The 26,100-nt window shown below is 41.1% G+C and overlaps 2 protein-coding genes across 5 annotated transcripts in view; both read right to left on the reverse strand.

Annotated features, from left to right (window-relative positions):
• Positions 1-26,100, reverse strand: part of LOC132402205 (rab GTPase-activating protein 1-like) — a 570,990-nt gene that overhangs the window by 354,625 nt on the left and 190,265 nt on the right. The gene's annotated exons all lie outside the window — the stretch shown is intronic.
• Positions 1,618-4,347, reverse strand: LOC132401632 (G-protein coupled receptor 52-like). Its single transcript, XM_059983650.1, has one exon. The coding sequence runs from the start codon at positions 3,671-3,673 to the stop codon at positions 2,594-2,596; it is 1,080 nt and encodes a 359-aa protein (XP_059839633.1). The 5' UTR covers positions 3,674-4,347; the 3' UTR covers positions 1,618-2,593.

Below are 26,100 nucleotides of genomic sequence, written 5' to 3' on the forward strand. Positions count from 1 at the left end.
TGAACACACAACTTTCTAACGCACAGCAAGAGTACTACTCACAGCTGACATGTTGCTGTACCTCGAAAAGCAATTGGTTTCCCTTGCTTTAATTGAATGAGAAATCCCAGTTTACAAAGAAAATGCAATTACACGATAGTAAATGCAATGGCATCATACTGGAATCTAGCACTATAAGCACTCCTGGGGATACACAACTGAAAATGACACACCTGAGACCAGAGCTTCACCTAGAGTATTGTCAACGCAGACCTTTACCCACCCGCCCCAAATGTGAGCAGAGAGCAATCTCCCATGCTGAAAAACTTACAGAACCATAACTTTCTAAGGTGCTACAGTTTTGGGGTAGCAGGAAATGCTCATTGGACTATATGGATACAGCTCTACAGAACAGACTTTACACTTTTATTCAAAAAACAGAAATGAGAAAAGTGAAGATATATTAAAGAGCTGGGTCAACTGACACCTTGAAGATGGGCAACTTTGAGAAAGCAGAAATGGAGAGAGATGATTTGTGAAGACTGCATTTGGCAGCAAAGCTATACTGGAAGAGAGACTCTGCCCTAACCCAGAGGACTGTAGAGGTTATCAGTAGTCTCTAAGCTGGTGGAGGATGAATTTTTGATGTTAAGACTCTCAAATAGATCTCTTATATGATAAAGATGAACTCCTGATTGCTCAATCTACCTTGGCAAGGTCCTTGCATCTTATTTGTCTACCTGCACTGCACCTTCTCTACAACTGTAACACTAAATTCGACACTCCTATATTTTCCATGTCTACTACTTTGATATACTTATGTATGGAATGATCTGTCTGGATGTCACATAAACAAAAGCTTTTCACTTGGCACAAGTGAGAATATAAAATACCAATTGGCAAGAACAGCTGTTGAGGCCTGGGGTAGATCAGACAAATTCAGAACGAATGGCAGACCAGGCTTGAATCCAAATAGCCTACTTCTGCTTCCTTGTGTTCATGTATCCTGAGAAAGAATTGTGAAGTGAAATGAAATTCAGCCGAGGGTGAAAGAAGCACAATGCATCTTGTACTGACAAAAATCAAAAGCTGTGAAAATGCAGTCTTTTAAAAGACCCATTCTAGTAACCCAAGTGTGCCTTTATTGAATAAATCCAACCCATGCATTAATAAGCAGTCGAAGCCTGTGGCTGAATGCATTGAACTGGGAAACAATTATATTCATTCAATTTAGCATTATCCATTTATTGACCTCAAGAATACAGGCGGTTGAAATAGATTATATATCTGTTTTTAATGTAAAAGTTAATAAATCAATAAATAGTTTTGCAATAATTTAATGTTACATTCTTACTGCTTAACTCTTCCTTATCGCATAGTACATAGCCCTTTGTGTGCCGCAGCAATGTTTTTGCATCTGTCATATCAACGGAAAGCTGGCTTTGCCACTTGACATTTAAAGTGGAGGAATGCTGCACAATTCCACCCCAGTCAATGCTGATAAACAGTGATGGAACTGGAGAACTCAAGGGGTTAATCAACATCATTTACACTGACATCAGTACAAGTACTGCTTTCCTTTTTACGACATATTCCTGAGTGGCACAATAATATGAAGAAAATCAGAAGATTCTCTCCTTAACTCTCTAAATAATTAATCTCGATGCCAATGAAATGAGCAAGCCAGGTGGGCATTTGTAACACTTTCGTTCACTAAGCTCTCCTCAACTGTGCCAGAACCACAGACTGTACGAGCCAAGTCATTGTTGCAGACACAATGACGAGTAGCATCTTTTGGGATAATAATGGTTAACTGCACTGTATGCTTTTAATTACTTTTAGTGTTTAAATTTGAAAATGAATTCAATTCCTGCTCAAATTGAAACAGTTCACCTTGAACTACTGAACATGTAAAAGTACATCAGATGCAGACAAAGAATAAACTCCACCAGTACATCTGCAAGCTGACACTGAAATATTATAAAGAACTGCTGCCTACCACAGAAGATGGCACATCCAGTAAAAGTGCTAATGTTCCTACAGAAAGATGTACAAATTACTGCGCCATACTCCCAATGACCAGACAGTGAACAATTGATAGAATGTCACAGTGTGCACTCTTCACAAAACTGACTTCACTCCTCAGCTTTTCTATTCTTTATTACAATGCAGTAAATGCAATCCACTAACCAGTCAGTTACTCTAAGAATGGAGCTGAGGGCTTTCAGTGGTTAAAACATCAATTGAGTTTCACTGCATTTCCAAACTGTGAAAACATTAGGAGGCTTTCACCCTATTTGGAGTAGTAGATGTCTAGAACTTTACACCAAAATCTGAGGTTCAATTGAAAATTTCAAAATATATTGCTACTTTGTCTAGGGCAGATACTAAAGGTTACAGAACCATTTTGAATATTATGGGTACAGAACCAAAGAGGACGGATGATGTTAAGCAATGTCCTAACCAAATGACAAAACAGGTGGAGGGCATAAATTCCACATTTCCGAGGAGCCCTTTGGTCATTGATGTCTTTGCTCTTTTACACGTCTTCACGTAAAGGTGCAAGACCATACAGAATGCCATACTGGTGTATCTCCTCCAGATAGGTGAATCATCATATGGAGCAGGAATGAGCTCTTTTCCTGGGTATGGGATCTCGCTGAGATTCATCACCAAAACACCTGCTCAGTGAGCAGAGAGTCTCCCATAGTCTCCGTAATCCCAGCCTGAAGACGCTGTTTGAGAGGTTGTAGATGAGGCAATTGCAGAAGCTGTTGCTGATGGCCAGCCAAGTCGTCACAAAGGACAGTGAAGGGCTTTCCAGCACACGTGAGCTCTCTAGCAGGAAATAAACAATGTAGGGAAGCCACAGCACGTAGAAAACACTTGTAATCCGAAACAGGACCATTGCATAGCGCCGGTCGGGGCTGGGGCTGCCTTCAGCAGATTCCACCTCCTGGCTAGGGAATCGGGCACGGCGTTCGTTGATTTCTTTGGTGTGTTGCCGGCAGATTTTAAATATGTGGAAGTAGGTGAAACAGATAATGAAGGCTGCTGGGGCATATAACAAGCAGACTATAAAGCCTGTGAAGTACGCATTAGTTTCCCAAAAGGTGGCGCACCATTCAAAGATGTCTCCATGATATCCAGGTTTCTCCCATCCAAAGAATGAGGGCAAGAACACTGTCCCAGAGTAAATCCATATAAGAATGATACAGATCCTGAGGCGGCATGGAGTTACCAGTTGGCTGTAGGACAATGGTTTGGTTATGGCAAGGTAGCGGTCAATACTGATGCACGCCAGGCATGCCATAGAAACGCTTTTCAACACTGAAATGATGTACCCAAACACCTGGCAGGTCAGGGACTCTTGCATACCTGTGGAGTAGTGAAGGAGGGAGAGAGCAGGAACCAAACAGCTTACCCCTACCAGCAGGTCGGCATAGGCCATCGTCTGGATGAAATAACTGGTGGTGTAGTGGTGAAGGAGAGGGGCACAGTGGAACACAAAGATGACTGTCAGATTCCCCACGATGATCAGGGCTGTCAACAGCACAATAATCACAGTCTCCAAAACACATACATCAACCATGTCGTTGTAGCCAAAGCCGAGAGGGCAAGCGTGGTGATTGGATAAGTTGGCTGAGGTATTGCTCAGGTTCCTGGAATTCCATTCAGTCGTGGAGTGGTTCATGACACAGATGGGTGTGGGCTACAGTCCACAGTGACTGCAGATCGCTGGCAAGGCATCTGTTACTGCTGCTGCTGTTTCTGCGGCTCGTTCCGCTCCTCCGGCTCACTCTGCTGCTCTTGTTGGTCTCTGCAGTCAGCGTTTAACAGCCGCACATGCCTCCTCAGCAACAGCGGACTGCTGACACACCTCAGTATTGCAATGCTGTTGACGAGCTCCCTCCAGTGTACTGCTTCCAGCTGTTCATTCAGAGCTATTGTATGAAGAGCGGGAAAAGACGATGAGCCCTGGAAGAAATGCACAAGCCTCTCACACTGATCTCTACATGTTACATTTCTTCTCCCGTTGAAGTCTTCTGAAGTACCGAGAGCATCGGGAAATCAATTGATAAGTAAGCGAAGTGGGCAAAAATAGCAGTGCAAGCTGTATTCCTGCACAATTTGAAATCCTCAGCCTTCCATATACATTAATCACTGCTACGGACTTGCGAAAAGGAATGCTGACAGAATTATGCAGCAATCTCGTGATTTAGTAAGGAGTCTGGCACCTTCATTGTGCTTGAGAAGCAATCCTTTCAGTGGCACATTAGCGTTGCTACTGCATACTCCTGTCCCTCAGCAGCTGCACCTGAGCCCCTTGTCTGCACCATCACAGCTGATGCGGAAGAATTCTCTACTCCAGCTACCTTGGTTTCCTGCTTCCAAATGAGCAGCAGCAGCTGAACCACCAATGGCCATCCGAGCTGCTTTCTCTCTTTATGTCTCTTGGTAACAGTTGCCAAGCACACGTAGGCTCACAGCCATTCACTGTAACGTTATCCTGGAGCGTAACAAATGAATATAACGGACAGGGCTAGTTAACTTGTAGCCACGTTACTGTATAAAGACAGGTTCATGAAACAGGTAGAGTGCAGACGTAGGACCTAAGAGTTTGAGCAATTAGCCTAAACAGAACTAAAAGAATGCAATGCCAAACTTGCTGAGATGAACCCCAGCATCAGCTGTAACATCACTGAAGGAAAATCTAATACATTATTAATTGCATAAATAGCAATCAAAAACTACTCATTATAAATGTACTTGTGGCCTACACTGTATTACTTGCATTTCTGCTGACAGACTACACAGATGTAGGTGAGATAGCAGCAGGAGCCACCAATGGCAGAAGTCTTGAAGGTGGGATTTGATGGCTCAGGGCAGTGAGGGTGAGGGAGCAAGATACTGATGATTATGATGATGTGAGGCAGCAGAAGGAAAGGTGTGAGAGACAAGACAGGGAGGTGTGCTGGTCATGGGGGTACAAGAGGCAGGTCATGGCAGCATGGGGTGTGGGAGAAGACAGAGTGGGTGTGTGGTAGAAGGTGGGATGCTGTCAGGTAAGAAATGATAATCAGGACATCCAATAAAACATCAGCTGGCCTATCATCACTGTGTTTGATCACTTCCCTGTAAATGTGGCCCCTTAGGATACAGCACAGCCATAATACTTCAATCTACTACAAGGTACCAGTGCATTTCATTTAATAATGCAAAGTGTACCGTTGCCTGCAAAAGCAACACATTGACTCAAAGTGGATAAGTCACCAGGACCAGATGAAACATACCCCAGGCTACTGTGGGAGTCGAGGGAGGAGATTGCTGAGCCTCTGGTGACGATCTTTGCATTATAATGGGGACAGGAGAGGGTCCAGAGGATTGGAGGGTTGTGGATGTTGTTCCTTTGTTCAAGAAAGGGAGCCCAGGAAATTATAGACCAGTGAGTCTTACCTCAGTGGTTGGTAAGCTGATGGAGAAGATCCTGAGAGACAAGATTTATGAACATTTGGAGAGGTATAATAGGATTATGAATAGTCAGCATGGCTTTCTAAAGGGCAGGTCGTGCCTTACGAGCTTGATTGAATTATTTGAGGATGTGACTAAACACATTGATAAAGGAAGAGCAGTAGGTGTAGTGTATATGGATTTCAGCAAAGCATCTGATAAGGTACCCATGCAAGGCTTATTGAGAAAGTAAGGAGGCATGGGATCCATGGGGACCTTGCTTTGTGGATCCAGAACTGGCTTGCCCACAGAAGGCAAAGACTGGTTGTAGATGGGTCATATTCTGCATGGGGTTCGGTCACCAGTGGAGTGCCTCAGGGATCTGTTTTGGGACCCTTACTCTTCGTGATTTTCATAAATGACCTGGGTGAGGAAGTGGAGGGATGGGTTAGTAAGCTTGCTGATGACACAAAGGTTGGAGGTGTTCTGGATAGTGTGGAGGGCTGTCAGGTTACAGCAGGGCATTGATAGGATGTAAAACTGGGCTGAGAAGTGGCAGATGGAGTTCAACCCAGATAAGTGTGAAGTGGTGCATTTTGACAGGTCAAATATGATGGCAGAATAATGGTAAGACTCTTGGCAGTGTGAAGGATTAGAGGGATTTTGGGGTCAGAGTCCCGTAGGACGCTCAAAGCAGCTGCACAGGTTGATTCTGTGTATAAGAAGGCATATGGTGTACTGGCCTTCATCAATTGTGGAATTGAATTTAGGAGCCAAGAGGTAATGTTGCAGCTATATAGGATCCTGGTCAGACCCCACTTGGAGTACTGTGCTCAGATCTGGTCACCTCACTACAGGAAGGATGTGGAAGCCATAGAAAGGGTGCAGAGGAGATTTACAAGGATGTTGCCTGGATTGGGGAGCATGCCTTATGAGAATAGGTTGAGTGAACTCAGCCTTTTCTCCTTGGAGCAAAGGAGGATGAGAGGTGACCTGATAGAGATGTACAAGATGATGAGAGGTATTGATCGTGTGGATAGTCAGAGCCTTTTTCCCAGGGCTGAAATGGTTGCCACAAAAGGACACAGGTTTAAGGTGCTGGGGTGTAAGTACAGAGGAGATGTCGGGTAAATTTTTTACTCAAGAGAGTGGTGAGTGCATGAAATGGGCTGCCAGCAACAGTGGTGGAGGCGAATACGATAGGGTCTTTTAAGAGGCTTTTAGATAGGTACATGGAGCTTAGTAAAATAGAGGGCTATAGGTAAGCCTAGCAATTTCTAAGGTAGGGACGTGTTCGGCACAATTTTGTGGGCCAAAGGGCCTGTATTGTGCAGTAGGTTTTCTATGTTTCTAATTATACAGAAGCATATCAACAGCTCTACTTCATTAAGACTTTAAGGAGATTCATGTCATCAAAGAATCTTCCGAACTTCTACTGATGTCCAGTTGGAGTGTATTCTAACCTGTTGCATCAAAGCCTGATATAGAGGCTCAAATGCACAAAATACAAGGTGCTGCAGGAAGGTGTATACTCAGTTGGCTCTATCACAGGCACAACCTCTCCACCACCAAGGATATCTTCAAAAGGCCGTGCCTCAGGAAGAAGGTATCTATTGCCAAGGATCCTCACCATCCAGGACATGCCCTCTTCTCGCTACTATGATCAGTGAGCCTGAAGCTGCAAACTTAGTGATACAAATACAGCTTTTTCACTTCTGCCTTTAGATTTCTGAATGGTGCCTGACACAAGGAAGCATCATTATTCCTTTTATTTGCACTGTTTTGCTCTGTACTGCTGCTGTAAAAATGAACATTTTATATCAATATAAGCTTTATTCATGATCTTAAAATTATTTACAGGAATAAACTGTAATGTCTGGTGGACCAACATGTTGCAAGCAGATCAAACAGCGTTTTTCACCAAGTTGATCTTCCAGCAGCACTTAATGCGTGTGTGTGTGTGCATGTATGTATGTGTCTGTGTCTCTTTCTGTCTGTCCCTGGGCATAGACTATAGATCATAAAGTCCTCTGTCACGCAGCAGCTTGGGATGAACAATGACACAGATGCTTGCATCTTTATCCACACCCTCTTCACGAACCTATAGTCCACAAAGAAATGATCAATCACTTGTCCCCACTGCAGTCACTGCACAGGATCTGACTGGGAGGGCACTTCTCACCACCTTCCAGGCAAGATCTCAGTTACTACTGGTGAGGTCTGGCAATGAGACATTGGTAGATGTCAGGTAGATGGCCTGAGCCTGGACTGTGCCAGTCCGCAGCACAGGGAACCAGTCCACTGTATCCATCAATTCCTTCTCCTTCTGCATCTGCAGGATGTGTCAAGGGTGTTGGTCTCAAAGAAATTTTCCACAAAGGACAGGCAGTGTAACAATGTCCAGCTGACTGGATGCTGTATGGTAATGAATCCAGGCCTATCCTTTACAACACTGGAGAGAGATAGTACCTCAGCACGTAATGATACTTGGTGCCCACATACTTAGGTTCCACACACAGCCTGATGCACCAACACCCAAAGGTGGTCATCAGGGTGAGAATGACATTGGGTACATTTCTTTCCCTGTTCTCCAGAGTTTTCTGCATTGTGATCCATTTGACTCACTCTATCTTGGATCCTCACATGAACCTGAAGATAGCTTGAGTGATTTCCAAGCTGGTGGAGTGGGGGATGGGCCAAGTACAGCAGCCCTGAAAGCACCTCACACAGGATGACCAGGTTCTTCTCAGTTATCAATAGGGAGCATCCCCATAGTCCCAATTTCTGTTTTACCTTTCCAATCCACTCCAGACAAATCTTGTTGCCTGCTTCAGTCCCTCTGAACTAGATCCCCAACACCTGAAGGGTGAAGGGGACACTGGATCAAGTCAGGCCAGTTGCAGAAGAGTGTGGTCTTGCTTTTCAAGCTTTGGCCCTGATGCCAACTCAGACTAATTGCAGGTGCTAATCAGTCTGCGAACCAACCTTAGATCCAAACTGAAGATGGTGACATTGCCAATGTATAGGGAAGTTTTTACCTGCATCCCTCCACCACCTGGCAATTTTCTTCTTAGCTCTCATCCTTCCTAATGGCTTTGGCAATGGGTTCTATATAGCATACAACCAAGACTGGAGAGTTGGCAGTCCTGTATGACTCCAGACTTGATGGAGAAGTTATGTTTTGGACTGTACTACAGATGTCTGGGTAGACCAGTTGGATCCAACTTCTGATTCCTTCCCTAAAGCCCATTTTGGAGAGCACATGCATCATGTATGTATGATCTCCTGTCAAAGGATTTCTCCTGGCCCAAACAGGCATTTAGCCCCAAGTTCTGCATTTAGTGATGATATCTCTAAGCAATGCAAGGCTGTCAAAGATCTTCCTGCTAGGTACAGCATCAATTTGATCTAAATAGATTAGCTTTCCCAGAGCAGACCTGACTATGTTGGCAATATCTTTGAACAGAATCTTGAGTCTTCATTCAACAATGAAATGGATTTCCAATTCCTGATGTCATCCCTCTCCCCTTCTGCTGTTAAAAGAGGGTAATGATGCCTTTCTTCATAGAGCTGTCAGCCAGAATCATCCAATCTCACAAAGCCGAATATAACTCAGCCAGTAAGCTGCTGCTTCTGGGAGTACAGACTCTCCTGCTTGATATCATCTAACATCTCCATGAGAGAGGACAGCAAGTTCTTAGAGGCTGTGCATCTGTGACCTTTCTGTCATAGAGACTGACTGTGAAAGATCTAAAAATCCTCAACATACAGTGGCATGCAAAATTTTGGGCACCCCTGGTCAAAATTTCTGTTACTGTGAATAGCTAAGCGAGTATAAGATTACCTGATTTCCAAAAGGCATAAAGTTAAAAATGACACATTTCTTTAATATTTTTAGCAAGATTACTTTTTCATTTCCATCTTTTACAATTTCAAAATAATAAAAAAGGAAAAGGGCCTTAAGCAAAAGTTTGGGCACCCTGCATGGTCAGTACTTAGTAACACCCCCTTTGGCAAATATCACAGCTTGTAAATGCTTTCTGTAGCCAGCTAAGAGTCTTTCAATTCTTGTTTGGGGGATTTTCACCCATTCTTCCTTGCAATAGGCTTCTAGTTCTGTGAGATTCTTGGGCCGTCTTGCATGCACTGCTCTTTTGAGGTCTATCCACAGATTTTCGATGATGTTTAGTTCGGGGGACTGTGAGGGCCATGGCAAAACCTTCAGCCTGCACCTCTTGAGGTAGTCCACTGTGGATTTTGAGGTGTGTTTAGGATCAATATCCTGTTGTAGAAGCCGTCCTCTTTTCATCTTCAGCTTTTTAAAGACGGTGTGATGTTTGATTCCAGAATTTGCTGATATTTAATTAATTCTTCCCTCTACCAGTGAAATATTCCCCATGCCACTGCCTGCAACACAAGCCCAAAGCATGATCGATCCACCCCACCCCACCACTTAACAGTTGGAGAGGTGTTCCTTTCATGAAATTCTGCACCCTTTTTTCTCCAAACATACCTTTCCTCATTGTGACCAAAAAGTTCTGTTTTAACTTCATCAGTTTCCAAAATGCATCAGGCTTGTTTAGATGTTCCTTTGCAAACTTCTGACACTGAATTTTGTGGTGAGGACACAGGAAAGGTTTTCTTCTGATGACTCTTCCATGGAGGTCATATTTGTGCAGGTGTTGCTGCACAGTAGAACAGTGCACCACCACTCCTGAGTCTGCTAAATTTTCCAGAAGGTCTTTTGCAGTCAAATGGTGGTTTTGATTTGCCTTTCTAGCAACCCTACGAGCAGTTTTCTCGGAAAGTTTTCTTGGTCTTCCAGTCCTCAACTTGACCCCCACTATTCCTGTTAACAGCCATTTCTTAATTACATTATGAACTGACGAAATGGCTTTGTGGGCATCATTTATTTTAATTTTCAGAGTGCTAGGCAGTTGCTTAGAGGAGCCCATGGCTACTGATTGTTGGGACAAGGTTTAAGGAGTCAGGGTATTTATAAAGCTTTGAAATTTGCATCACCTTGCCTTTCCTAATGATGACTGTGAACAAGCCGTAGCCCTAACAAGCTAGATAAGGTCTGAGACCTTGGTACAAGTTATCTGAGAGCTCAAATCTCTTGGGGTGCCCAAATTTTTGCATGGTGCTCCTTTCCTTTTTTTCCCCCACTCTAAAATTGTACAAAACAAAAATAATACACTAATCTTGCTTAAAATGTTGAAAAGAATGTTTCATCTTTAACTTTATGGCTTTTGGAGTTCCGTTCATCTTCTACTCACTCAACTACATATTCACAGAAACAGAAATTTTGACCAGGGGTGCCCAAACTTCTGCATGCCACTGCATCCATCTGTGAAGATGCTACAAAGCCATCCTCTTTCTTAAGGTCAGGATCACAAAGCTCCCTTTGTGAAACTTTTGGAAGATGAACCGTTAGCTTGTCTCAATCTGTTCCATGGTGCAGATCCTGGATTGGAAGATGATCTTGGAGGATTGTCATTTGTCAGTGTTAGCACATCTGATTTCAATTCTCCTTCTAGAGATTTATACAATGCGTACTTCACTTCCAAAGGCACACAGTACAGTCAGGATTACTGATTAAATGATCCTGTCAAGAGTGGTTGTATGAAAATTGTAAGGCAAAACATTACTGCACATTTATACCCTTACAGAGCACAGCAGTCAAGAATAGGGACATGCTGCACTGGAAATGATTAACAACACTGTAATCCTTTCAATGATTAGGTAACCAGACTAGACACAATATCACAGATGGGATCTGGCTAGTGCCTGCTGTAACAGCAATACACATATTTACATGCTGTCCCTTGGCTGGTGCTAACCAATGTCTTCTTTGCCCTTTTAACTGCAATAATCATTGTGTTCAGTGTATTATCCACTATATCCTACACAATTCATAGATTGTCACACTCCAATTTGACAGAGTTTTTTTTTAATGCCTGCAACAGAATAGTAGCATCTAGAGTACTGGGTAAGCACAACAGCAACCAGTGCCTAAATCACTACACGTACATTCATCAGTATCCTGCCCTAGTCAACCACGCAGACACCAAGGCCAAGAAAATGCATCAGTACCTCTACTTCCTCAAAATGCTAAAAAATTATGGCACATCCCCTTTGACCATCACTAACTGTTACTGATGTACCACAGAAAGCATCCTATCCAGATGCTTGATACGGCAATTGCTCTTTCCATGAACCCAAGAAACTACAGAGAGATGTGGACAAAGCCCTCCCCTTCATGGATCGTCTATACTTCTATACTCACTCTGCCACACAGCCAGCACAATCAAAGACCCAGCTCATCCAGACGTTCTTTCTTCTCCCTCTTCCCATCAGGCAGAAGATGCAAAACCTTTAAAGCACATACCCCCAGATTTAAGAATAGCTTTTATTCCACTGTTGAATGGTTCCCTAGTATGATAAGATGGACTTACCATACTAGGCTTTGCACCCTATTGTCCGCCTGCACTGTAATTTCTCTGAAACTGTAACACTCCATACAATTGTTTTCCATTGTATTATCTTGATGTATTGATGCTATAGAATGACCATTTTCATTGTACCTCAGTACATGTGACAATAAAGAAAACAATTTATACTTACTAGTCAGTGAACTTGTATCACTGTCAGCCGTGCCTCACCTACTAAAGCCCAAGTAGTCAACTTACTCCCAATACCACCCTGCTTCTCTTCCCTCCTCTACAACATTGTGAGCTAAAGGGCCTGTAATTGACTGTAAATGTCTATGTTCTATGTAAACCACATGGTGAAACTGGTGTCTATGGACAAGCTTTCAGCCACCTGGTCTAACACCTCGTGTGGTTCAGCATCGATAGCATTCATCTCACACCTTTAGATGTTAAAGGCAGGGTGGAGTGAGAAGGGTTAAAGCTGGAAAGGATAGATGCTGGGAAGTTTTCAAACAGTGAGTGGAACATTGTTGGGAAAGTCAGTGCAATAACTTTCAAGAAGAAATCTCTCGATAAGTAAGAAAGCCAAATAGTTATCCTCATGCATATATGCATGATATTGATCAAAGTGAGAGCAGTGTTAGGAATAGTTTTAGATGAGATAACTCAGCCAGGTGTCCTTGTGGAGGGGATATTATTTCTCCTTTTTTTGCAAGATGGAAGGCTATTGGGTCTATTCTGATTCTCAAACTAATCTGACCTATTTGTTCAAATTTTCTCTGTAACCTATTCTCATTCACATCTTCATCGACTGACAACACTGATTCTTCTGCCATAAACTTACAGTAGGGAAAATTTACAATGTCAATTAATCGATCAATCCACATCTTTGGGAGGAAACCAGAGCATCCAAAGGAATCTCACGTGAAGAACATAAAAGCTTCACACAGACAGCACCTTAGGTCACGGTTGAACCTTGGTTGCTGGAGCTGTGAGGCACCACTCTACCACTGCAACAGTAGACCAGCTATTCAAGGGAGAGAGGTCAGGAAACTGTGGGAATTACAGTGATTCTAAAGCAGATCATGAGGCAGATCAATGTAGATAAAGAAATGTCAGACTGAGGAGAGGAAACTGAACAAGTAAAGAAGGAAGTAAAGGAGCAGATAATCAGAGAGGAACAAGCATCAAAGGAATCCTGACAAAGTGGAATCACATATCAAAACCATAAAGTTAATATGATTATGTATGTTGTGTCCTATGAATCTAACCATGAAGGAAATTATTGGAAGGTTCAGTGCTGCCTTTCCGTTGATCTTGTTCACACATGTATAACGAAGAGAAAGGTTTTGAGAGCGATGGCTGGGATTACTGAGGTCATCAACTGGGTAATGGTCATTTTCAGCAATATCTGGCTGAGTCGTTCCACTTCTCCATCAAGTAAGAATATTCCAAGCAACTTTTTCACGCCAGGGGTGATGAGTACAGTCAGCCCTCCTTTCCGCGGGGGATTGGTTCTGAGACCCCCCCCCCCCCCCCGCGGATACCAAAACATATGGATGCTCAAGTCCCTTATTTAACCTGTCTCAATGTGGTGGTCTTTAGGAACCAGTGGAACCCCGGACTTTATTTAACAAGTCTCAGTGCGGTGTACATTAGGACCCGGTGGTGAAGCTCTGAATCTGCAGTGTTTCTGTTCACGAAAATAATCACGATCACGATTGAAAATAAGGTGGAAGTAATAAAGCGATCGGAAAGAGTCGAAACGCCATCAGTCATTGGAAAAGCGTCAGGCTACAGTCAGTCAACGATCGGAACAATTTTAATGGAGCATGTAAAAGGCCCTGCCCCGATGAAAGCTACAATTATTACAAAGCAACGCAGTGGTTTACTTATTAAAATATGTATGTTTCTTAAGTGTTTCATATGCATAGAAAGGTAAAATATGTACTATATACTAAGAAAAACATTTGACTAACTGACACTAAATAATACCGGATGTACCTGTTCCGACTTCAAATAGACGGACTCAGGAATGGAACTCATTCATAACCTGGGGACTGCCTTTTAAGTCATTTCTAGATTACTTATAATACCTAATACAATATAAATGCTATGTAAATAGTTGTAATACTGTATCGTTTAGGAATAATGACAAGAAAAAAATAGTCTGTACATGCTCAAACAACGAGTGCTGGAGAGAGAATTTCCGGGTTTTCCCGATCCACGGTTGATTGAATCCGCGCATGCGGAATCTGCGGATAAGGAGGGCCAACTGTATATGGAGTGAGTTGCCAGAGGAAGTAATTGAGGCAGGTACAAGAATATCATTTAAGAACCATTTGGATAGGTACACAGCGAGGTTTAGGGGGATAAGGGCAAACGCAGGAAACTGGGACTAGCTGGATGCTGTGGTCAGCATGGACAAGTTGGGCCAAAGGGCCTGTATCCAAACTGCATTGCTTTATGACTAACTACCTTCTACACTTCTGGATCATATATTCAACATTTCCCTCCTAAGATTAAACCCAAGTCTCAGTACTGCAGCACGGAGAGAGTATGGTGAATAGAGCTCCATCTTAATATTCTCTCACTTATATTGCATTAGCACTCCACACCATCCTTTCATTCACTTATCACACTATTCATATGCTTGCAGGTCAGTAGATCTGTCATTTAAAGTTCTGACATGCATTCAAATTCAACCATGGCCTCTCGCATTTCTTAGAAATGTTCCTGGTTATTGGATTGCAGATGATCAAAATACAGTCTCACAGTGTGAAGAAAGCCCTTCTAGCTCCCAACAATCATACCAAGACACACCTCCTGGCCTACTTATTCTATTCCAAGTTAATCACAAACTGTCTCATTTCCTTTCCCAATCCCCATGTTAAATGATATAGCACGGTATTACAGCACAGAAATACACCCTTCAGCCCATCTAACCCATGCCATACTGTTATTGTGCCTAGTCCCATTGACCCACACCTAGACCACAGACATCCATTCCCCTCCCATCTGTGTACTTATCCAAACTTCTCTTAAATGTTGCAATCAAACTTGAACCCACTACTTCTGCTGGGAATTCTTTCCACATTCTGAGTGAAGAAGTTCCCCCTCAGGTTTCCTTAAATGTTTCATTTTTTTATCCTTAACCTATTTCCTCTAAGTCTAGACTCACCTAACCTCAGTTGGAAAAATCTTGCTTTCATTTATTCTGTCTGTATTCCTCATAATTTCACATACAATATCTCCATCAAATCTTCCTGTCATTCTCCTCCGTACTAGGAGAATAAACATAGAAAACCCACAGCACAATACAGGCCCTTCGGCCTACAATGCTGTGCCCAACACATACTTACTTTAGAAATTACCTGGGGTTACCCATAGCCCTCTATTTTTCTAAGCTTCATATACCTATCCAGAAGCCTCTTAAAAGTGTCCTAACCTACTCGATCCTTCCTTATAACTCAGGCTCTCAAGTCCTGGCAACATGCTTGTAAATTTTCTCTGCATTCTTTCAATCTTATTGATGGCTTTCCTCACGGTAAGTGGCCAGAACTGCACACAATATTCCAAATTAGGCCACACAACTTCTTATACAACTTCCACATAATATCCCAACTCCTGTACTTAATACTTTGATTTATGAAGGCCAAGTGCCAAAAGCTTTCTTTATGACTCTACCTAACTGTGACACCACTTTCAAGGAATTATAGACCTATATTCCCAGACTCCATGGTTCTACTGCACTTCTCATTGCCCTATCGTTCACTGTATAAGTCCTACCTTAGTTAGTCCTCTCAAAGTGAAAAACTTTGCACTTTTCTGCATTAAATTTCATCTGCCATTTTCCAGCCTATTGTTCTAGTTGGTTCAGATTGTGAAACAAACTTTGAAAGCCTTCCACACTGTCCACTATACCCCAAATCTTGTGTCATCTGCAAGTTTGCTGATGTAGTTTACCACATTATCATCCAGATTCTAGATATAGAAGGCAAACAACAACAGATCCAGCACTGATCCCAGTGGCACACCAGTACTCACAAGCCTCCAGTCAGCGAGGCAACTATCTACCATCACTCTCTGGCTTCTCCTGCAAAGCCAATGTCTAATCCAATTTACTATCTCATCCTGAATGCAGAGCAACCAAAACTTTCTTGACCAGCCTTCCATTCAGGACCATGTAGACAATGTAAACTGAATACTTTTTCAATTTTCCTGGTAACGTCTTCTAAAAATCTCTAAGTTTGGTTAGATATAACCTACCATGCACAAAGCCATGTTGGCTATTCTTAATCAGGCCCTGTCTATCCAAGTACTAAATAATCCAGTTCTTTAGAATATCTTCTAATAATTTACTACAACTGATGTCAGGTTCACTGGCCTATAATCTCCTAGCTTATTCTTCAAGCCTTCCTCGAACCACAGAACATTAGCTATCCTCAAGTCCTCTGGCACCTCATCAATGGCTAAGGACTGTTTAAAACATCTACTGGGGCCTCTGCAATTTCAGCATTAACTTCTGACAAGATTTAAAGGGACATCTTGTCAAGCCCTGGGGACTTATTCACCCTAATTTGCCTCAAGACAGCAAACACCATCTCTTATGCAATCCAGATATGGTCCATGAGCTCACTACTCTTTTGCTTTTGTTTTTAGACTCTATTTAAGATCTTCCCCCATCTCTTTAAGCTCCATAAATAAATAATCACTCTTATTTTTGGCTCCATGCATAATTGACCATGCTAATTATGGGTAACCTTTTCTTTTTCCTCAGGACTTATGCTCCCCTTCTTCAAATTTTCTATTGTCACTCTCTGATCAACAATACCCTCATCTCTTGTAGACTAAGACCACACCTCCAGCTTCCCCTTCTCTCTAAAATCATCAGTTTTCTAAACCAAAGGTCTTCCTTGCTTGAACCAGTTCAGTCTAGTTTCTCTTCTGCCACGGGACCAAAGTAAACCTGATTCAAGTCACTGTACAAAATAACAATCCTTCAAAAGTAAGGAAAACCAAATCCAGTGAAGGCAAACACAGGAGATGTATGGAAAACCAGAGAAACGGGCATCCCTACTTCCTTTCTACCATATTGCTGTGATCCAAAAGCAAAATATTGCTGACGCTGCATGTCAGAAATAAAAAAAATGATGGAAACGTTGACATTCTGAAATATTTGCCTTAATCTTTCTTTAGCTTGATCTGTCTGCAACCTATCTTTGCCTTCTGATGCCTCGCCACTACCTCCTAGACAGTTAGGATCATGTTCACCCAATTTAATGTTTATCCAGCCACTTTCAAAATTGCTTTCATCTTTACCCAGCAATACCTGATAACTATTCTCATGCCAGTACAGATGACATGTTGACAACAGTACTTTCAAAATAGCTCAGAGTTCTTTCCAAAAACAAACACTGACTCTAATTAAGTCCATCCCCATAAACCAAGAGCTACTAACAGTCAGCCACTATCAACGGGCTACACAGATTGCCTGGAACTCCACCATTTCTTTCACAATGATTTCATACCCTCTGGAACTTCAGTTTTATAAATCAACCTATCGGGTTTACTTCACTTAGTAAAAAACAGCTGAGAGCACTGGATGCAGCAAAAGCAATAATCCGGATATAATACTGAAGATTTGTGCTCCAAAACTAGCTGCTCCTCTAGCCAAAATGTTCCAGTTTAGTTATAACACCAAAAGTAAATATGGATCTTGATCAGCAAAGGCAATTGGTGTTTAATTTGGCTAAATGTGAAAAAAAAATGAGAGTATGGTAGGGCCATTAGGGATGCTGCACAACAAAGGGACATGGTTCCCTGAAACTGGTGTTGGAGGAAGACATTGTGGTGATGAAAGCTACTGGTACACTGGCCTCCATATGTCAAGGCACTGAATATAGAAGTTTGGAGGCAATGTTGCAGATGTACAAGATGTAGATAAAGCCAGGTTTGAAATACTGTGTTTATTTCTGGCCATCTTGTTAGAGGAAACGATGTCAGAAGTTGTAAAGAGTACAGTGGAAATTTGAGGATGTTGCCAGGACTCGAAGGATTGAGCTACAGAAAGGTTGGAAGCTTTTTCACTGTCACTTAGGAGAATGAGGAGTAAAGATATACAGTCTCATTCCCAGGATTAGAACCAAAGGGTATAAATTTAAGGTGGGGAGAGGAGCAACTTTTTCATCCAAAGGATGGTCAGCTTATGGAATGAGCTGCCAGAGGAAATGGATATATTAACAACATTTTAAAGGTACTTGGATAGGAAAGGTTTAGAGAGATATGGGACAAGCTTAGATGGGGAGCCTAATCTAGATTATTGTGTGCAGTTTTGATCACCTACCTATAAGAAAGATGCAAACAAGCTTGAAAGAGTACAGAGAAAATTTACAAGCTCCTCCATGTCTGGAGGGCCTGAATTATAAGGAAAGACTAACTAGGTTAGAACTAGGTCCTTAGAGAATGTAGAAGATTGAGAGGAGATTTGATAGAGGTATACAAAATAATGAGGGCCATAGATACAAGCAGACTTTTTCCACTGAGTTTGGGTGGGACTGCAACCAGAGTTCATGGCTTAAGGGTGAAAGGTGAAAAGTTAAGGAGAACATATTATGGAATGAGCTGCTAGCACAAGTGGTGCATGTGAGCTTGATTTCACTGCTTAAGAGAAATTTGGAACCTTTTCCCCGATGGAAGAGATTACACTCATTATTCTGCTCCCCATTCTGTATGTACAGAATGTATAGACTAATTCATAACATTTGGAAAACACAAAGACAAAATAAACACTTGTGGAATTGGGAGAATAGATGTAAGTGACCATGCACCTATATATTTATCTGTTGATTTTGACCTACAGCCAAAGAATACTACTTGAAAACTAAATTCAAGTCTACTTAATGATCCCTACTTCAAGGAACAAATTAAAAAAGAAATTGGTCTTTACTTAGAATTCAATGATAATGGAGAGGTTTCACCTCACTATGGGATACTCTGAAGGCTGTCTTAAGAGGGAAAATTATAGCAATATCTTCATCTAAGAAAAAAATAAGGAATAAAACATTAGAGGAATTACAAAATAAGTTGAAGGAACTAGAAAAAAAACAAATTGTGTTTGGCACAGGATACATTAGAGGAAATTTAAAAAATTAGGAATGAAATTAATAATTTGGCTACACAAGAAATCAGGAAAAATCTAATGTTTCTGAAACAGAGACACTATGAAAGTGGATCTAAATCTATGAAAATACTGGCTTGAAAACTGGAAAGAAAAGATAGCAGAAAATACAATTCATAGAATTAGGGATCCAAGAACAAAAGTGATTAAAAAAAATAAGCTAAGTGAAATTCAAGAAGGTTTTGAAGTGTTTTAAGAAACTCTATATTCCAAAGTTCCGGGGGAAGGATAACACAAATTGACACCTTCCTGAATTCTCTAGAGTTACCCATTTTAAGTGAAGAACAAAACAGAACTATGACTGCTGACATAACTGAAGCTGAACTAAAAACTGCAATTAGTAGGCTTAAATTAAGCAAGTCACCAGGATCAGATGGATATAAGGCAGACTGGTATAAAGAATTTAAAAATTAATGAATTCCTGTTTTACTCTCCACACTGAATTGGGCTCTAAAAAAGGCACAAATGCCACCCAGGTGGAAGGAGGCGATAATCTCAGCTATCCCAAAAAAAGGCAAGGATAAAATGGAATGTGGGTCATTTAGACCAATATCTGTTTTTAATGTAGATTATAGATTATTTACCTCCATCGTGGCCAAATGATTAGAAGATTTTCTACCCACACTGATAGATAATGATCAGACAAGTTTTATACAACGCCAAACACAAGACAATATTCACTTCACATTATGCATCATATACAAAAAAATAAAATCGAAGCAATAGTGGTAAGTGTGGACGCTGAAAAGGCATTTGATTCGGTTAATTGGAACTTTCTTTACAGAGTTTTACATAGATTTGGTTTACATGACACAATTATTAAAATTATACAGGCATTATATGACAATCCTACTGCTAGGATTAAATCAATGTATATTTATCAAATCGTTTTTCCCCTAGAAAGGGGCACGAGACAGGGCTGTGCATGGTCACCACTACTCTTCACATTGTATCTGGAATCACTAGCTCAATACATCAGACAAAATGATGATATCAGGGGAATTACTATTAAAGGGACAGAGCATAAATTGGCCTGTTATGCGATGACAGTTTGATCTATCTAGGGCAACCAACATACTCTTTACCTAAATTGATGCAATCCTTTGAACAATATGGTCAATTATCAGGATGCAAGATCAACATAGATAAAACCCAATTACTTTCATATAACTATATCCCACCAAGAGAAATTGAAGGTAGATGTCCCTGAGCATGACAGAGTATTTTGAATATTTGGGCATCATTATGCCAAAAGATTTGGCAAAATTATCAGAATGCAATTATCTATCTAAATATATTTTAAAAATTAAGGAAGATATAACAAGATGGAACCTAACTCCTTTTTTTAGTCTCAGTTCAAGGATTGAATTCATTAAAATGAATATATTGCCCAGACTATTATATCTCTTTCAAACCCTACCAATAGAGATTAATCAAAATCAATTCAATGAATGGAACAAAATGTTATCAAGATATATATGGCAAGGTAAAAGGCCTAGAGTTCATCACAAAACTTTGCAATTAGCCAAGGAAAAGGGGGAGATGGGGCCTACCTTCTCTTAGAGATTATTATTTAGCAGCACAGTTGAGAGCTGTGATATGCTGGTGCAACCCATCACATAACACTCAATGGAAAAACATTGAGGAGAGGATACTTTGCATTCCCATACAGGCAATTTTGGCTGATGACAACCTACAAAGGTACATAAATACTGTTGATAACCCATGGGTGAAATGGACTCTTAAAATATGGAAAATTATTATAAAAGAATATAAACTAGAGGGAGATATTGCAATTCTTAAATGGTGTGCATATGACTCGGATTTTACGCCGAATAAACTGGATGCTAGATTTATGGACTGGACAACTAAAGGAATAACAGTTCTGTGCAATATAATGAAAGAAGGAACACTGCTCAGTTTTGAAATGCTTAAAGAGGAACTCTTACTAGAAAAACAAGACATTTATCGGTATTTGCAGATGCGACAGTATGTTAATAGGAGGGTTAAAAATGTAACCAAAGCAAGTACATGCTTGATAGAGCTATTTAGAAAAGTATGTAATTCAGATAATGGTAGTAGAATCATTTCAAGCGTGTATAAGGGTTTGTCAAATCTTAAAACACATTCAACTTCATACATTAAAACAAAATGGGAGAAGGAAGGAGGGAAAGCCTTTGATAAAGTCCCACATCGGAGATTAGTGGGCAAAATTAGGGCACAAGGTTATGGGGGCAGAGTACTGACATGGATTGAAAATTGGCTGGTTGACAGGAAACAAAGAGTAGCGATTAACGGGTCCCTTTCAGAATGGCAGGCTGTGACCACTGGGATACTGCAAGGTTCGGTGCTGGGACCGTAGCTGTCTACAATATACATTAATGATTTAGATGAAGGGATTAAAAGTAACATTAGCAAATTTGCCAATGACACAAAGCTGGGTGGCAGTGTGAAATGTCAGGAGGATGTTATGAGAATACAGGGTGACTTGGACAGGATATGTGAGTGGGCAAATATATGGCAGATACAGTTTAATGTGGACAAATGTGAGGTTATCCACTTTGGTGGAAAGAACTGGAAGGCAGATTACTATATAAATGGAGTCAAGTTAGGAAAAGGGAAAGTACAACGAGATCTAGGTGTTCTTGTACATCAGTCAATGAAAGCAAGCAAGCAGGTACAGCAGGCAGTGAAGAAAGCTAATGGCATGCTGGCCTTTATAACAAGAGGAATTGAGTATAGGAGTAAAGCGGTCCTTCTACAGCTGTACAGGGCCCTGGTGAGATCCCACCTGGAGTATTGTGTGCAGTTTCAGTCTCCAAATTTGAGGAAGGACATTCTTGCTATTGAGGGAGTGCAGCGTAGGCTCACAAGGTTAATTCCTGGAATGGCGGGACTATCATATGTTGAAAGATTGGTGTGACTGGGCTTGTATACACTGGAATTTAGAAGGATGAGAGGGGATCTGATTGAAACATATAAGATTATTAAGGGATTGAACACACTGGAGGCAGGAAGCATGTTCCCACTGAAGGGTGAGTCCAGAACTAGAGGCCACAGTTTAAGAATAAGGGGTAGGCCATTTAGAACAGAGATGCAGAAAAACTTTTTCACCCAGAGAGTGGTGGATATGTGGAATGCTCTGCCCCAGAAGGCAGTGGAGGCAAAGTCTCTGGATGCTTTCACGAGAGAGTTAGATAGAGCTCTTATAGATAGCGGGGTCAAGGGATAGGGGGAGAGGGCAGGAACGGGGTACTGATTGTATATGATCAGCCATGATCACGGTGAATGGCGGTGCTGGCTAGAAGGGCTGAATGGCCTACTCCTGCACCTGCTGTCTATTGTCTGTTGTCTATTGATAATTATATCTGAGGAAGAATAGACAATAATATGGAGGTATCAACTGAAGTGTACCAGTTCACAGAAATGGAGGGAGTTCGGATGGAAAAACTTGAAAAGATATTTTATTATACCCTCTCAGAAATCCCATTATGATAGTAACCTCCCTGTTTGCTGGAGAAATTGTGGAAATCAAAATGTAAACCATTAACATATTTTCTGGTATTGCCCCATTATCAAAGACTATTGGAGTGGGATACACAATGCCCTACAAGACATCTTTAAATGTGAAATACCCTTAGAAAGTAAGACCATATATTTTGGGCGTATACCTCAAGAATGGCTGAAAAGAGATAAATATTTAATGAATATACTGCTGGTGGCTGGTAAAAAGACTCTTACTAGGAAATGGTTATCACAGGCGATCCCAACCATTTTTAAACACAGGGATGGAAATTACAATGGACATTTACAAAATGGAGAAGATAACATCTGTTAATCATAAGTTGGAACAATTTGATTCATACTAGGAAAAATGGTTTAACTACATAACGAATATGTTGTATAAAAAAAGATCACTCCCTACTTGTACATAGTTTTCTCCTTTCACTTGTTCTTTCTTTCCTCTCTTTTCTATAAGTCTATCCCTCAGATAAATATGTGGATTTGTGGTAAATATGAATATATGATATATGTACGGTATCTGAAATACATTTTAAGAAAATGTTTGTTTGATGATGAACTTCAATAAAAAATAAATTACAAAAAAAAAGAAATTTGGATAGGTACATGGATGTTAGGGGTATGGAGTGCTATGGTCCCAGAGCAGTTTGATGGGAGTGGGAAATTTAAACTAGATGGGTTAGGGGCTGTTTCTGCACTGTACTTCACTATGTCTATGGCTCTATAACAAGAAAGTGAACACAGATTCAATTAGGAATTTGAAAGATAAATTATTGGCCAAAATTGAGTCAAATACAAAAGCAGGGTACTCCTGCTGACTTTGCACAAAACTTTGCTGAGTCCCTAGTTGGAATATTGTATTCAATTCCTGCCTCTATCTCTGAAGTACAGAGGGCAGTGCAGCAGATATTTGTTTACTGATTCCTGAGATGGGAGATCTCTTGGACAGAGGGAGTTGAACTTCCCTGCATTTGTTGGAGTTGTAGTGTCTAGAATTCAGAGGCATGATCCAAGGATAAGTAACTTGATAAGAATATCTGTACCTCAAACCTCAAAGTGAAGGCTCTATCACTGAGTTTGTTAAAAGCTGAGATTGACAGAACGTTGGGCGTAGAGAAAAGAGGATCAGGTGCATAAGATCAGTCACAATCTTAATGAATAACTGAAATGGTTAGTGAACTATACACCCCACCACTCCTCCTCTAGAGGTCAGTGAGCAGTGGTGTTCCACATGGATAGGTTCTGGGACCACTGCTCTTTGTGATCTTTATAAATGACTTAGATGAGTCAGTAGAAGGGTGGATTAGTAGGCCTGCAAATAACATAATTACTGAAGCTGTGGATAATGTTGTAGGTTACAGAAATAGATTAATAGGAGACAGAGCTGGACTGAGAAGTGGCAGATAAAGTTCAATCCAAAAAGGTATGAAGTGATAAATATTGGAAGGTCGAACTTGAAGACAGAGTACAGGGTTAATGGCAGGATTCTTAGCAGTGTGAGGAACATACGAATCTTGGAGTCCACATTCATAGATCCCCCAAAGTTGCCAATCAAGTTGATAGGATGGTTAAGACGGCTAATGGTGCATTGGCCTTCATTAGTTGGTGGATGAGTTCAAGAGCCGTTAGATAATGTTGCAACTCTGAAACTCTTGTTAGACCACACTTGGAGTATTATTTTCATTCCTGGTCACCTTGTTATAGGAAGGATGTAGAAGCTTTTAAGAAGGTGCAGGTGATATTTGCCAGGATGCTGCTGGACTAGAGCTTGTCTTATGGGGACAGATTGAGCAAGCTTCAGCTTTTCTCTTCAGTGCAAGGGAGAATGAGAGGTGACTTGATAGAGGTGTATAAGATGATAAAGGACATTTATAAAGTGGACAGCCAGCACCTCTTTTCCAGCGTGGCAATGGCTAATAGAAGGTGGTGTAATTTTAAGGTAATTGGAGGAAAATATGGGGGGGGGGGGGGGGGGGAAATGTCAGAGGCAGTTTTTTTTTAAATAAAAGGAGAGTGGTAAATGTGTATAACATACTGCCGGGGTAGTGGTAGAGGCTGAAACACTAGGAACATTTAACAGAACCTTAGATAGGCACATGTTTGAAACAAAAAGTTGAACTATGTGGGAGAGAAGGATTAGACTGATCCTGGAGTATGTAAGGTGTTCTATGCTCAACATGGTGTGCCCGTACTGTGCTCTACTGTTCTATATTCTGTTCCAAGTGTGCAGGCACAAACAAACAACAGAATCTGGGTTAAATAGGTTCTGGTCCAAAACTTCATCTGCTAATCAATCGATTTATATTAGTCATTACTTGTTTGTCCAATTTAATATGTCTTCTGCTGGAGTCTGCTTTGACATACTGGTCCACTCTTTTGCAATGCTGAGTCACATTTTACGTTAACAACAGGCTGCTCTAGAAAGCTGCTCCTTTTCCTTTAGGCTTTGCAGCCACATATAGCAATCAAACTAGTGCACACCAGGAGTTTTGTGCTTTCCCAGACCCATCACTAATATCGTGTGCTTGTTCCTGTCAGCTATTTATAGATGAATTGCACCTTAGAGGTAATTAAAGATTAAACCTATTACTGCTGCTGAGATTGACAGCAATGGGACAGCATGGTGAGATCTGGGAGGGGTTGGGGAAGAATGAATAGTTCAACTATGAGTTATTTATATGTACATTTATCGTTGTACAAGAATAATCAATAGTCTAATTCATAAACAGAGACATAAGAGGGATTGCAAATGCTGGAATTCTGGAAAACTTCTCATTTTTCACTCATTATTAGAGAGCCAGGAACTCTGCAAGTTTTAAACCTTTGCATGTTTAATGTTTCCAGGGGTGTTAATAATTCAGACCATAATCTACACAACAATGCAAAACAAATTCAATTAGAATTATGTCCTGTAGTGCCAGAAATTGTGTAAAGGGAGTGATTAGATCATTCAAATTCACCAGAAACGTGATTTTATAACCATATAACAATTACAGCATGGAAATAGGCCATCTCGGCCCTTCTAGTCCGTGCCGAACGCTTACTCTCACCTAGTCCCACTGACCTGCACTCAGCCCATAACCCTCCATTCCTTTCCTGTCCATATACCTATCCAATTTTGCTTTAAATGACAATACCAAACTTGCCTCTACCACTTCTACTGAAAGCTCGTTCCACACAGCTACCACTCTCTGAGTAAAGAAATTTCCCCTCATGTTACCCTTAAACTTTTGACCTCAACTCTCAACTCATGTCCTCTTGTTTGAATGTCCCCTACTCTCAATAGAAAAAGCCTATCCACATCAACTCTATCCATCCCCCTCATAATTTTAAATACCTCTATCGTCCCCCCTCAACCTTCTATGCTCTGTGTTTTTGTGTGACTTACAGTTACCTGTTCAGTGCATCACATCACACAGAAACAGGCCCCTCCTCCCCATGCTCCATGCTAACCAAGATTCCAAATATTTGACCATTATCTCTCTAAGACTTTCCTAACCATGTATCTGCCCAAGTACCTTTAAGATTATATTA

The sequence above is a fragment of the Hypanus sabinus genome, chromosome 11, assembly GCF_030144855.1.
Source record: "Hypanus sabinus isolate sHypSab1 chromosome 11, sHypSab1.hap1, whole genome shotgun sequence".
NCBI lineage: Eukaryota > Metazoa > Chordata > Chondrichthyes > Myliobatiformes > Dasyatidae > Hypanus > Hypanus sabinus.

Excerpts from the sequence above, each read along its gene's own strand:
- LOC132401632 (XM_059983650.1), bottom strand. The coding sequence starts at position 3,673 with ATGAACCACTCCACGACTGAATGGAATTCCAGGAACCTGAGCAATACC.